The 14,026-nt window shown below is 45.0% G+C and overlaps 1 protein-coding gene and 1 non-coding gene across 2 annotated transcripts in view; both read right to left on the reverse strand.

Moving 5' to 3' along the window:
- LOC124718680 (tyrosine-protein kinase Fer-like) overlaps positions 1-14,026 on the reverse strand; it is a 111,282-nt gene that overhangs the window by 79,902 nt on the left and 17,354 nt on the right. The window contains exon 2 of the mRNA XM_047244305.1: positions 221-409. Within this exon, the coding sequence (XP_047100261.1) occupies positions 221-409 (189 nt within the window). The remainder of the gene's footprint in view (positions 1-220; positions 410-14,026) is intronic.
- On the reverse strand, positions 661-734 carry Trnas-uga. The gene has a single exon. It is a non-coding gene; the product is annotated as a tRNA-Ser (tRNA).

A 14,026-nucleotide genomic window follows, 5' to 3' on the forward strand; every position in this document is an offset into this window, starting at 1 on the left:
TTTTTTATGGAGAATCCGAAACAGCAAAAAAAAAAAAAAAAAAAAAAAACGGGTTTCCATTTAAGATTCAAAAGTTGCCCCCGCCCCACCCAAGGGGGAGGGGGCTGGGGGTCACGTATAGTATCATTTGATGTCCCCCTTTGAGCTTACATTAAGTCCCATAGTCCTCAGAGCCATTTGAACCACTTTGAACCACACTGAGCGCTGCTTTTGCACTCACCTCGTGGCTGCGCAGCAGTATGATGTGCTTGACGTCCCGCTGCCACCGCACGGACAGAGTGAGTCGGGGTGTGTTCTTGACAGACGACTCCCTCACCAGGAAGTCGCCGTCTGCACACAGCAGGGGCTCCGCCAGCTCGCGGGTCAGCCTTCCGTGATACCACAGCTTCCCTTGTAGATCCTCCTCCACCTGTGGGCCAAAAACACACCAGTCTACAAAGCGACACCAACACTTGCTCACTATACATCGCACCAGCCAAAAACAACGACTCATGTCCCTGGAATCACGAACCCCCTTCCTGCTGCAGACACACTTACTGGAGTACCACAGGGTTCAGTGTTCTGTCCACGCATTATTATCTCTACCGATTGGGATGTGGGACCTCCTTCCTGCAGCTGGCAAAACTACCAGAGAAAAACTTCCTGGCAGATTAAAACTGTGTGCCAGACCGAGACTCGAACTCGGGACCTTTGCCTTTCACAGGCAAGTGCTCTACCAACTGAGCCACCAAGCACATCTCACGCCCCGTCCTCACAGCTTTACTTCTGCCTGTATCTCGTCTCCTACCTTCCAAACTTCACAGGAGCTCTCCTGCTAACCGTGCAGAACTAGCACTCCTGAAAGAAAGGATATAGTGGAGACATGGCTCAGCCACAGAATGGGGCATGTTTCCAGAATGAGATTTTCACTCTGCAGCAGAGTGTGCGCTGATATGAAAGGCAAAGGCCCCGAGTTCGAGTCTCGGTTCGGCACACAGTTTTAATCTGCCAGGAAGTTTCATATCAGCGCTGGAGAGTGAAAATCTCATTCTGAAAACTACCGGAGTACACGCAGTTCAGTGTGTGTCCACACATTATTTTCTCTATCGATTGGTATGTGGAACCTCCTTCCAACTGCAGACAAACCTACTGGTGCATCACAGGATTCAGTGTTGCATCCACACATCATTTTCTCTATCGATTGGTATGTGGAATCTTTCCCCTCCGGCAAACAGACCTTCTGGAGTACCACTGGGTTCAGTGTTGTGTCCACACATTATTTTCTCTATCGATTGGTATGTGGAATCTCCTCCTTCCTGCAAACAGAGCTACTGGAATACCACAGGGTTCAGTGTGGTGTCCACACATTATTATCTCTACCTATTGGTCTGTGAAATCTCCTTCCTGCTGCAGACAATCCTACTGGAGTACCACAGGATTCAGTATGGCGTCCATACATTTTTTCATCCAGTGTGTTTCAGTTATGTAGACCCCTCCGTTATTTTTAGAGGCTTCCACATAAATTTGTCTTGGGGAGTTTGACTAGTCTGGTGAAGGACTGCCAGGCTTGATTGCTGCTCCACTTCTGTTAAATTTTGGAATATTTATGTGAACAACATGCCACACAGGCAGTTTGTTGTAAAAATATTGTTCACAATTTCGTTTCCAGAATTACTTTTGAGTTAGCAGATATTCTGACGTATGCAAGTACTTTCTAACGATTATAATTGTCAAATTTGTTTTTACACTGAGGTTACAGAAGTCATGTGATAGCGATATGCACATATACAGATGGCGAGAGTATAGGTACAGAACGAATAAAAGGGCAGTGAATTGACAACGCTGTCATTTCTACTCAGGTGACTCATGTGGAAACGTTTCTGACGTGATTATGGTCGTACGATGGGAATTAACAGATTTTGAATGAAGAATGGAAGTTGGAGCTAGATGCATGGGACATTCCATTTCGGAAATCATTAGGGAATTCAATATTCCGGGATACACAATGACAGGAGTGTGCCGAGAATACTAAATTTCAGGCATTACCTCTCACTGTTGGACAAGAAGAGAGTAGAAGCTTTTGAAATGTGGTGCTAAGAAGAATGCTGAAGATTAGATGGGTAGATCACATAACTAATGAGGTGGTATTGAATAGGATTGGGGAGAAGAGAAATTTGTGGCACAACTTGACTAGAAGAAGGGATCGGTTGGTAGGACATGTTCTGAGGCATCAAGGGATCACCAATTTAGTATTGGAGGGCAGCGTGGAGGGTAAAAATCGTAGAGAGATAAATACACTAAACAGATTCAGAAGGATGTAGGTTGCAGTAGGTACTGGGAGATGAAGAAGCTTCCACAGGATAGAGTAGCATGGAGAGCTGCACCAAACCAGTCTCAGGACTGAAGGCCACAACAAAACAACCTCTCACTGTGGAAAAGGCAATGGCCATTGGCCTTTACGTAACGACCGAGAGCAGTGGCGTTTGCGTAGAGTTGTCAGTGAGCCCGAGAAGCCACGAACCGGAGTTGTGAACAAGGCACTGTGCAAGCTTGTGGTGGCTCCATAATGGTGTGGGCTGCGTTTACATGAAACAGACTGGATCCTCTGGTTGCACAAACAGCCAGCCAGCAAATGACATTTTTTGCATGTGATATAATTACAAATTCACATTTTTTTGGGTGTTTTCGTTTATTTACACAATAAAACTTTGCTTCTTGGCAAATTTCAAGGCTCTACACTAACGGAGAGTACCCTACAGTTGACCCGGACGATTGACTGTGCGGTCTAACATACGGCTTTCCGGGTGGCAAGGAGCGCTGGTCCCCAGCAAAAATACGCCCAGCGGATTTGTGTCGAGGTCCGGTGAGCCAGCCAGTCTGTGGATGGTTTTTAGGTGGTTTTCCATCTGCCTCGGCAAATGCGGGCTGGTTGGTTCCCCTTACTCCACCTTAGCTTTATTATGTCGACGATTGCTACGCAAACAAGTTCTCCACGTACGCGTACACCACCATTACTCTACCACGCAAACATAGGGGTTACACTCGTCTGGTGTGAGACGTTCACTGGGGGGTCCACCTGGGGCCGAACCGCACAATAACCCTGGGTTCGGTGTGGGGCGGCTGAGGGGTGAAGTGGACTGCGGTAGTCGTCTTGGGGTTCCTGGTTAACATCACACGACATAACCCTACAGTTTTTGATGAATCAGTTAGTAAAAGTGTGGCATAAATGGCCGTATCTTTTGAGTGAAGTAACTTAGAACCTAATGTTTATTTTACCACCAAGGGACCATAGACCTTTCAATTTGATACGTCAAGCCGTTCATGAGAAAAAGTGTCCTGAAAAGCAGGAGAGACAGACAAACAGACAGACAGACAGACAGATAACAAATTGATCGTATAAAGTGTCTGTTTTTAATCAATTGAGGTACGCAATCCTAGCAACGAAGATTGATTTAGATAACTACAAAGGAACCATGACTCAGTCAATTGTTGGGCACTAACGACCTCAGCTATTTGCATACTGAGCCCAAAAAAGAAAAAGAAACTATGTAATTAAATGTACTCCAACTGTGCACAATTAATTTCTTTTACATGTTTCACATCCGCTACGCTGTCGCTTATTGCTATTGTTGTGGTCTTCCAGTCCAAAGACTGGCTTGGTGCAGCTCTCCATGCTATTCTATCCCTTGCGATCCTCTTTATCTTACATATCTACTACAACCTACGCCCATTTGTACTGCTTACTGTATTCGTACATTGGTATCCGTTTACAATTTTTAACTCTCCTCTTCGCACCCCCCCCCCCACACCCCCACACCCCCTTCCATTAACAAACGGAAGATTTTTCGATGCGTTATGATGTGTCCTATTTACTGATCCCCTTTTTTAGTCAACTTGCACCACACATTTCTTTTTTCCTCAATTCGATTTAGTACCTCCCAGTAGCACTGCCTTCTCACCTAGTCTTCAGCATTCTTCTACAGCACCACATATCAAAAGCTTATTTTCTCTTCTTGAACTATTTCTTGTAGACGTTTCACTTCTGTACACTTCAGACAATAGCTTAAGTAAACACTTTCTACATGTTACATTCATCTTCGATGTTAACAAATGGTTCAAATGGCTCTGAGTACTATGCGACTTAACTTCTGAGGTCATCAGTCGCCTAGAACTTAGAACTAATTCAACCTAACTAACCTAAGGACAGCACACACATCCATGCCCGAGGCAGGAGTCGAACCTGCGACCGGAGCGGTCGCTCGGCTCCTGACTGTAGCGCCTAGAACCGCACGGCCACTCCGGCCGGCGATGTTAACATATTACTATTTTTGGTAATGCTTTTCTTTGTACTGCTACTTCATATATTACAATCTCTCTGTTTCATAAACCGTCAGCTATCTTCCTGTCCAAACAGCGAAAACCACCTAGTACGTTTAATATCTCATTTCCTAACCTTTTTTCTTGAGTATCACCTAATTTAGTTCGACTACATCCCACTTGTTTTATTTCTGCTGATATTCATCTTGTAACATTTTTCCAAGGCATTGTTCACTTCGCCGTTCAACTGATCTTCAAAATCCTTTGCCATTTCTAACAGACTTACAGTAGCATCAGCAAACCGGAATCCTTTTATTCCTTCCCCTTGCAGTTGAACACCCTTTCCCGTTTGCTCCTGGTTTGCTCTACCACTAACAAACAATACAGAGCGTATAACATAAGGGACAATATCACTGTCTTCTCAACTACTGCTTCCCTTTCACGTCCTTCAACTGTTGTAGCTGCTGCCTGCTGTCTACATAAGTTGCAGATAACTTTTCGCTCTCTGTATTTCATCTCTTATACCTTCAGCAACCTTAGATACAGCATTAATTTTGGTTGTCGAACCGATGACTGCAAAACTGCGAAATTACACGCAGTCCTTGCATCTACACTCCTGGAAATGGAAAAAAGAACACATTGACACCGGTGTGTCAGACCCACCATACTTGCTCCGGACACTGCGAGAGGGCTGTACAAGCAATGATCACACGCACGGCACAGCGGACACACCAGGAACCGCGGTGTTGGCCGTCGAATGGCGCTAGCTGCGCAGCATTTGTGCACCGCCGCCGTCAGTGTCAGCCAGTTTGCCGTGGCATACGGAGCTCCATCGCAGTCTTTAACACTGGTAGCATGCCGCGACAGCGTGGACGTGAACCGTATGTGCAGTTGACGGACTTTGAGCGAGGGCGTATAGTGGGCATGCGGGAGGCCGGGTGGACGTACCGCCGAATTGCTCAACACGTGGGGCGTGAGGTCTCCACAGTACATCGATGTTGTCGCCAGTGGTCGGCGGAAGGTGCACATGCCCGTCGACCTGGGACCGGACCCCAGCGACGCACGGATGCACGCCAAGACCGTAGGATCCTACGCAGTGCCGTAGGGGACCGCACCGCCACTTCCCAGCAAATTAGGGACACTGTTGCTCCTGGGGTATCGGCGAGGACCATTCGCAACCGTCTCCATGAAGCTGGGCTACGGTCCCGCACACCGTTAGGCCGTCTTCCGCTCACGCCCCAACATCGTGCAGCCCGCCTCCAGTGGTGTCGCGACAGGCGTGAATGGAGGGACGAATGGAGACGTGTCGTCTTCAGCGATGAGAGTCGCTTCTGCCTTGGTGCCAATGATGGTCGTATGCGTGTTTGGCGCCGTGCAGGTGAGCACCACAATCAGGACTGCATACGACCGAGGCACACAGGGCCAACACCCGGCATCATGGTGTGGGGAGCGATCTCCCACACTGGCCGTACACCACTGGTGATCGTCGAGGGGACACTGAATAGTGCACGGTACATCCAAACCGTCATCGAACCCATCGTTCTACCATTCCTAGACCGGCAAGGGAACTTGCTGTTCCAACAGGACAATGCACGTCCGCATGTATCCCGTGCCACCCAACGTGCTCTAGAAGGTGTAAGTCAACTATCCTGGCCAGCAAGATCTCCGGATCTGTCCCCCATTGAGCATGTTTGGGACTGGATGAAGCGTCGTCTCACGCGGTCTGGACGTCCAGCACGAACGCTGGTCCAACTGAGGCGCCAGGTGGAAATGGCATGGCAAGCCGTTCCACAGGACTACATCCAGCATCTCTACGATCGTCTCCATGGGAGAATAGCAGCCTGCATTGCTGCGAAAGGTGGATATACACTGTACTAGTGCCGACATTGTGCATGCTCTGTTGCCTGTGTCTATGTGCCTGTGGTTCTGTCAGTGTGATCATGTGATGTATCTGACCCCAGGAATGTGTCAATAAAGTTTCCCCTTCCTGGGACAATGAATTCACGGTGTTCTTATTTCAATTTCCAGGAGTGTAGAACGTCCCACTCACTTTCAGTCGCCACTCAACGTGAACAATCTAGTTGGATGGTGTTCTAAAGTTCCAGGTTGTTGTCCACCAAGCCAGTTGGGTGTTGTCCTGCACTGAGTTCTTTTTTGGGGCAGAGGGAGGGAGGAGAGAGAAGGTAGGACAACCGTCTTCCCAGGGGCAGGATACTGCACACCACGTCTTCCTCACCTGTGTCAACATCTTCATCTCAGACTAGCACTTTGCCCCAATGTTCTCAATTATTTGCTTGACTTACTCAAATCTCTGCCTCCCTCTACACTTTTCATCCTGTGCAGCTCCCTGCCTCTTCTTGTTTCCAGTTCTTTCCATATGTTCCTCCCCCTCGCAGATTCTGTGGGCAATCTCCTAATTCCTCATCAGTCGACCTAGCTCCCAACATATTTCTGTAGCATTACTTTGAAAACTCTTCGATTCTCTACTTTACCGTTTTTCGCACAATCTCTGATCATTCCAGTCAAGGTTATACTCTAAAAGTACATTCTCACTGATTAGTTCCTCAGACCGATGTTTCACAGTAGTAGACTTTTCTTTCGTCTGCTAGTCTATTTTTTATGTCCTCCTTTCTAAGAAAAAGTCTAGTAAACATGGACTAAGATGCTTACCTTAAGAGGTATGAGCACATCATCATTGACACTGTGAAACAAACCTCTTATACTTCAATCTCTTTGCTTTCCACATTTCTGGGGTGGGTGACATTCTCAATAGTATGAAGGCGAGCCGTCGAAATTAAAATCCTATCGGCGGCATACAAGTACTTGCATTGTAGCACACAGAGTCTCTCCTAAATAAACTGCGTTCATAGGTCTCAGATGTTACCGAAATTACACTACTGGCCATTAAAATTGCTACACCACGAAGATGACGTGCTACAGACGCGAAATTCAACCGACAGGAATAAGATGCTGTGATATGCAAATGATTAACTTTTCAGAGCATTCACACAAGCATGGCGCCGGTGGCGACACCTACAACGCACTAACATGAGGAAAATGTCTAACCGATATCTCATACACAAACAGCAGTTGACCGGCGTTGCGTGGTGAAACGTTGTTGTGATGCCTCGTGTAAGGAGGAGAAATGCGTACTATCACGTTTCCGACTTTGATATAGGTCGGATTGTAGCCTATCGCGATTGCGGTTTATCGTATCGCGATATTGCTGCTCGCGTTCGACGAGATCCAATGACTGTTGGGAGAATACGGAATCGGTGGGTTCAGGAGGGTAATACGGAACGCCGTGCTGGATCGCAACGGCCTCGTATCACTAGCAGTCGAGATGACAGGCATCTTATCCGCATGGCTGTAGCCATGTCTCGAACCCTGAGTCAACAGATGGAGACGTTTGCAAGACAACAACCATCAGCACGAACAGTTCGACGACGTTTGCAGCAGCACGGACTATCAGCTCGGAGACCGTGGCTGCGGTTACCCTTGATGCTGCATCACAGATAGCAGAGCCTGCGATGGTGTACTCGACGACGAACCTGGGTGCACGAATGGCAAAACGTCATTTTTTCGGATGAATACAGGTTCTGTTTGCAGCATCATGATGGTCGCATCCGTGTTTGGCGACATCGCGGTGAACGCACATTAGAAGCGTGTATTCGTCATCGTCATACTGTCGTATCAGCCGGCGTGATGGTATGGAGGGCCATTGGTTAAACGTCTCGGTCACCTCTTGTTCGCATTGACGGCACTTTGTACAGTGGACGTTACGTTTCAGATGTGTTACGACCCGTGACTTTACCCTTCATTCGATCCCTGCGAAACCCTACATTTGAGCAGGACCGCATGTTGCAGGTTCTGTACGGGCCTTTCTGGATACAGAAAATGTTCGACTGCTGCCCTGGCCAGCACATTCTCCAGATCTCTCACCAATTGAAAATATCTGGTCAATGGTGGCCGAGCAACTGTCTCATCACAATACGCCAGTCACTACTCTTGATGAACTGTGATATCGTGTTGAAGCTGCATGGGCAGCTGTACCTGTACACGCCATCCAAGCTGTGTTTGACTCAATGCCCAGGCGTATGAAGGCCGTTATTATGGCCAGAGGTGGTTGTTCTGAGTACTGATTTCTCAGGGCTTATGCTCCCAAGTTGCGTTAAAATGTAATCGCATATCAAATCTAGTATAATATATTTGTCCAATGAATACCCGTTTATCATTTGCATTTCTTTTTGGTGTAGCAATTTTAACGGCCAGTAGTGTAAATGAATAGGTTAACAGTAACAGCAGGAAGATAAACATCGATTGGAAAATAGAGTACAGGGTCCCATCAGTGTTTCAGGCAGTGGTGAGGGATACAAATTTCAACCCATAAAGTATTGCGCCACGACTAAGATTCCGAACAAAAAAAACTCTTCCTAATGTGACCGAGGTGTCAAAAGTGATTAACAGTCCCGTAGAATTGGGAGGTGGCAGCCACGTAGCAGCAGTCGATGCTTTATTACACCACCGATACAATTCTTCCTACTCGTATTTGAGGCGTCAAACGTGATTAAAAGTCCCAAAGAACTGGGAGAAAACAGCCAGATAGCCACTGCCAATGCCTCTTTATGTTTCCAAGAAGTAACAGGAATAAATGATCGTGACAGTAGGTTGGTTGATTTGGGGGGAGGGGGCCAAACAGCGAGGTCACCAGTACCATATGATTAGGGGATGATGGGGGAGGAAGTAGGCCGTGCGCTGTCAAAGGAACGATCCCAGCATCTGCCCGAAGCGATTTGGGGAAATCACAACAAACCTAAATCAGGAAGGCCGGACGCGGGTTTGAACCGTTCAAAATGGTTCAAATGGCTCTGGGGACTATGGGACTTAACATCTGAGGTCATCATTCCCCTAGAACTTAGAACTACTTAAACCTAACTAACCTCAGGACATTACACACATCCATGCCCGAGGCAGGATTCGAACCTCCGTCCGTAGCGATCGTGCAGTTCCAGACTGAAGGGCCTAGAACCGCTCGGCCACTGCGCCCGGCTGTTTGAACCGTCGTCCTTGCGAATGCGAGTCCAGTGTGCTAACGACTGCGCCACCTCGCTCATTGTGTAACACCTATTTTCGACTTATTTTGTATCTGTACCGATATTTCTACGTCAATTCGTAGCGTTGCTTATATAGAATGTTGTATCTATCACGTAAATTCTTTGACTATGTATTCAGTTATGTGAACTTTTGAACGATGTTGTTTAAATTATGCTTGCGGGTTTAAATAACTACTGCAATGATTAGTATATAATGTACTGTAAATGACTTGGTCCATAGTTAGGGGAAGTGGTGTTAAATGTAAAAGATGTAGGGAAGCCCAGCAGTTACGGAAGTAGCCTGGTGGAGTGGAAAAGGTGTGTTTGGCGCGGAAGTGGCAACTCGTTCTTTGTGACGGGTAAGGAGTCTGGACTGAGCAGTGCTGTGGTTAACATGTCCCTATCAGCAGTGGATCGTTGTGGCTCATATTCGTGGAGTTTTGAGGCCAGAAGAGCTTGAGAGCAGTATTTACGGGCGTCGGATTCTGCATTTGGTGATATTATTAGCCTGGAATGGTTTTTCGCCTTGTAAAAATATAATTCCGACGTCTATAAGAACTGTAACACGGCGAGCCCAAGAGTACTGCCATGGTTGCAACGCCACCAGGCTAACAGCCACTGCAAATTACGCCCCCAGTACCACCTGACTTCCACTAAATTGTTTATATTTGGCACACTGTAAATGGGCCCGGTATTTGTGAAGTTTTGTTGATTTTTATAATGATTGCGGTTAGCTAAGAACTCTGTCTTGCACCCATGATTATCCCAATTCACAAACTTGGACAGGAGTTCTATCCTAGCGAATGTAATTCCGAGTGTCCTAAATTATTATGAAAAGACTTATTCGGCAGCTGTACAAATAGTTGTTACAGCTTTCTGTTGTGTGCAGTTATAAAGTTCAGTTTTATAGTTTGGGAAATACTCCACTTCCAGTGCATTTTTAAGCCAGTCGGTAGTCATTTCCTTAAACAATTTTAACTGTTGCATTTATGCACTTTGATCAGAATCGCGAAGTTTTATCAGCATTCATTTCATGAAGAAGTATTTGGAATTGAATGTAGTGTTGTGTTGCCATTTGCACATCAAATTATGTTTTGCGTAGATTAAAAGACTGCTCATCAAAGCACATTTGTAATTTAAAGGGTTATAGTTTTTTGTAGTTTACTTAATTAACAATTATTGATGAGAATACTTACCATTTCTCTTACACACTTGTGTAGTTTTCTTAATGAACATGGTTCTTCAAACCATGAAAGTTTAAGGGTCCTCATGTACATCTACCTCTACATCTACATCCATACTCCGCAACCCACCCGACGGTGTGTGGCGCAGGGTACCCTGAGTACCACTATCGGTTCTCCCTTCTATTCCAGTCTCGTATTGTTCGTGGAAGGAAAGTATGTCGGTATACCTCTGTGTCGGGTATAATCCCTCTGATTTTATCCTCATGGTCTCTTCGCGAGATATACGTAGCAAGGAGCAATATACTGCTTGACTCCTCGGTGAGGGAATGTTGAAACTTCAACAAAAGCCCGTACCGAGCTACTGAGCGTCTCTCTTGCAGAGTCTTCCACTGGAGTTTCTCCATCATCTCCGTAACGCTTTCGCGATTTCTAAATTATCCTGTAACGAAGCGCGCTGCTCTCCGTTGGATCTTCTCTATCTCTTCTATCAACCCAATCTGGTACGGATCCCACACTGCTGAGCAGTATTCAAGCAGTGAGCGAACAAGTGTACCCTACTTCCTTTGTTTTCGGACTGCATTTCCTTAGGTGACTTCCATTGAATCTCAGTCTGGCATCTGCTTTACCAACGATCAACTTTATATGATCATTCCATTTTAAATCACTCCTAATGCGTACACCCAGATAATTTATGGAATTAACTGCTTCCAGTTGCTCACGTATTAATTGATAAAGGATCTTTCTTTCTATGTATTCGCAGCCCATTACACTTGTCTACATTGAGATTCAATTGCCATTCCCTGAACCATGCGTCAATTCGTTGCAGATCCTCCTGCATTTCAGTACAATTTTCCATTGATACAACCTCTCGATATACGACAGCATCATCCGCAAAAAGCCTCATTGAACTTCCGATGCAATCCACAAGGTCACTTATAAATGCTGTGATTAGCAACGGTCCTACGACACTCCCCTGCGGCAAACCTGAAATCACTCTTACTTCGGAGGACTTCTTCTCTCCATTGAGAATGACATGCTGCGTTCTGTTATCTAGGAACTCTTCAATCCAATCACACAATTGGTCTGATAGTCCATATGCGCTTACTTTGTTCATTAAACGACTGTGGGGAACCGTATCAAACGCCTTGCGGAAGTCAAGAAACACGGCATCTACCTGTGAACCCGTGTCTATGGCCCTCTGAGTCTCGTGGACGAATAGCGCGAGCTGGGTTTCACACGATCGTCTTTTTCGAAACCCATGCTGATTCCTACAGAGTAGACTTCTAGTCTCCAGAAAAGTCATTATACTCGAACATAATACGTGTTCCAAAATTCTACATCTGTTCGACGTTAGAGATATAGGTCTACAGTTCTGCACATCTGTTCGACATCCCTTCTTGAAAACGGGGATGACCTGTGCCCTTTTCCAATCCTTTGGAACGCTACGCTCTTCTAGAGACCTACGGTACACCGCTGCAAGAAGGGGGGCAAGTTCCTTCGCGTACTCTGTGTAAAATCGAACTGGTATCCCATCAGGTCCAGCGGCCTTTCCTCTTTTGAGCGATTTTAATGTAATTAAATTTACTAGGCTAGTTAGTTAATGAAGCAATGCAAAGGTTCCGTCAGAGCCACTGTAGTTAGATTTGTATTCTGTTTAATTGCTTCAAACCGAGTTTAAGAAAGAAATATTTACTGTGTTAGCTATTCTATTGTAAGTTGGTTAATGCACAGGTATAGAGACTGTGTAATAAGCAATTAAGTTATATAGTATGATCATTAACAGATCTCCTGATTTAAATCATTTCATACTTTTCCCTGTTTAGTATTGCTAGTTGTTTTCAGGCGGGTTGACGATTGGTTCTGCAAGCTGCTGCACATAGTTCATTCAAGTTACGTATTGTTGAGAGGCATATTTTACTGTTTGCTATCTTATTGGCCATTTTTCTGAATTACTAGTTAGTAGCACATTTATTTATAAGGATAGGTTACTGTGTTGTAGTGTGAACAGATATAAGAAAGACTTAAGTGTGTGTCAAGGAAGGTTAGGTTAGCCATAGCACTGCTTTCTGCTTTATTACATTGCGTGACACAAGAATGCGTAATCAGGCTGGCGACCGTTATTAATATGCAATGTTACAACTTGTGCTGGGAGAAAAAATGGTTCAAATGGCTCTAAGCACTATGGGACTTAACATCTGAGGTCATCAGTCCCGTAGAACTTAGAACTACTTAAACCTAACTAACCTAAGGACATCACACACATCCATGCCCCAAGTATGATTCGAACCTGCGACTGTAGCAGCAACGCGGTTCTGGACTGAAGCGCGTAGAACCGCTCGGCCACAGCGGCTGGCGTGCTGCGAGAACGTCTGTTCCCTGACCCACTTAGTTCGTGTTAGTTATACTCTGATGGAGTGTGTAGCGTTGCTCTTGGGGGGGCGAAAAGAAAAATAATTGTTATTTTATATTTTGTGAAAAATGTCGAAAAAGCGAATATTTTCTTGAGTCACTTGGGAACAGAATCAGGAATTGATTACTCTATTATAATAACATACGTTGAGCATTAAATACCTGGTTGGGATATTTTGAACAAGAGCAGCACATTGATTTATTTGATATCGTTCGGAAGAAACATTATCATTTCTGTGCATTTTTATAGTCGCGATGTCGTCATACCCAGAACAATACTATGGGACCAGAAGATTTATAGACTTTAAAAGAAATGCATTACTACACAATTAAAAAAAGAGCTGATTCAGAAATAATAGGAAAACGATAATGTTCCTTCTGCCTCATGTTGCGTTCGGCCCATTAGCGCGATTGCAATTTCTGGTGATGACCTAACACAAAATAATTAACATTCAAGTAAATGAGGAGATGGAAATCATCAAGGTTAATTTACTAAAATAAGGACACTTATCTTTAGCACACGTTTTTTAATGCTACGTATCTTTTCATATTAAATTACAATACATGACCATTGTGATTAAATACTGTATACATAACAGTCAAATGTCCTCTTGATGCTGTCTGATCGTAATCATACAAGGAACTACATGTTTTCTGATTGTAAAAATAACAGTTAACATTTTTACTGAATATTTTTACATAAAATATAAAATACCGATGCAGAACGCAGCAAGTCCGCGTCCGCCTTTCATGGAATACTAACAGTAAAAGATGAGGCGCCCAATGCCTCATTTGTCTTTAAACAACAGAATTCTTTTTTATATCATAAATCGATACATGTACATAGAGATTTCCGCCACCGCGCAAGAACGGCAAAGATAAAGAATAATAGATTCTGACGCTGCTATGGGATGGTTCATTTCTTTTATTTACAATTGTTCGATGACTTTAGGCCATCAGGCGTTTACTATTGAGCGTATATTAATGTTTGTGAGGCGAAAATTACTAATACGAGGTGCATTCAAGTTCTAAGACCTCCGATTT

The sequence above is a fragment of the Schistocerca piceifrons genome, chromosome 10 (assembly GCF_021461385.2).
Source record: "Schistocerca piceifrons isolate TAMUIC-IGC-003096 chromosome 10, iqSchPice1.1, whole genome shotgun sequence".
Lineage (NCBI taxonomy): Eukaryota > Metazoa > Arthropoda > Insecta > Orthoptera > Acrididae > Schistocerca > Schistocerca piceifrons.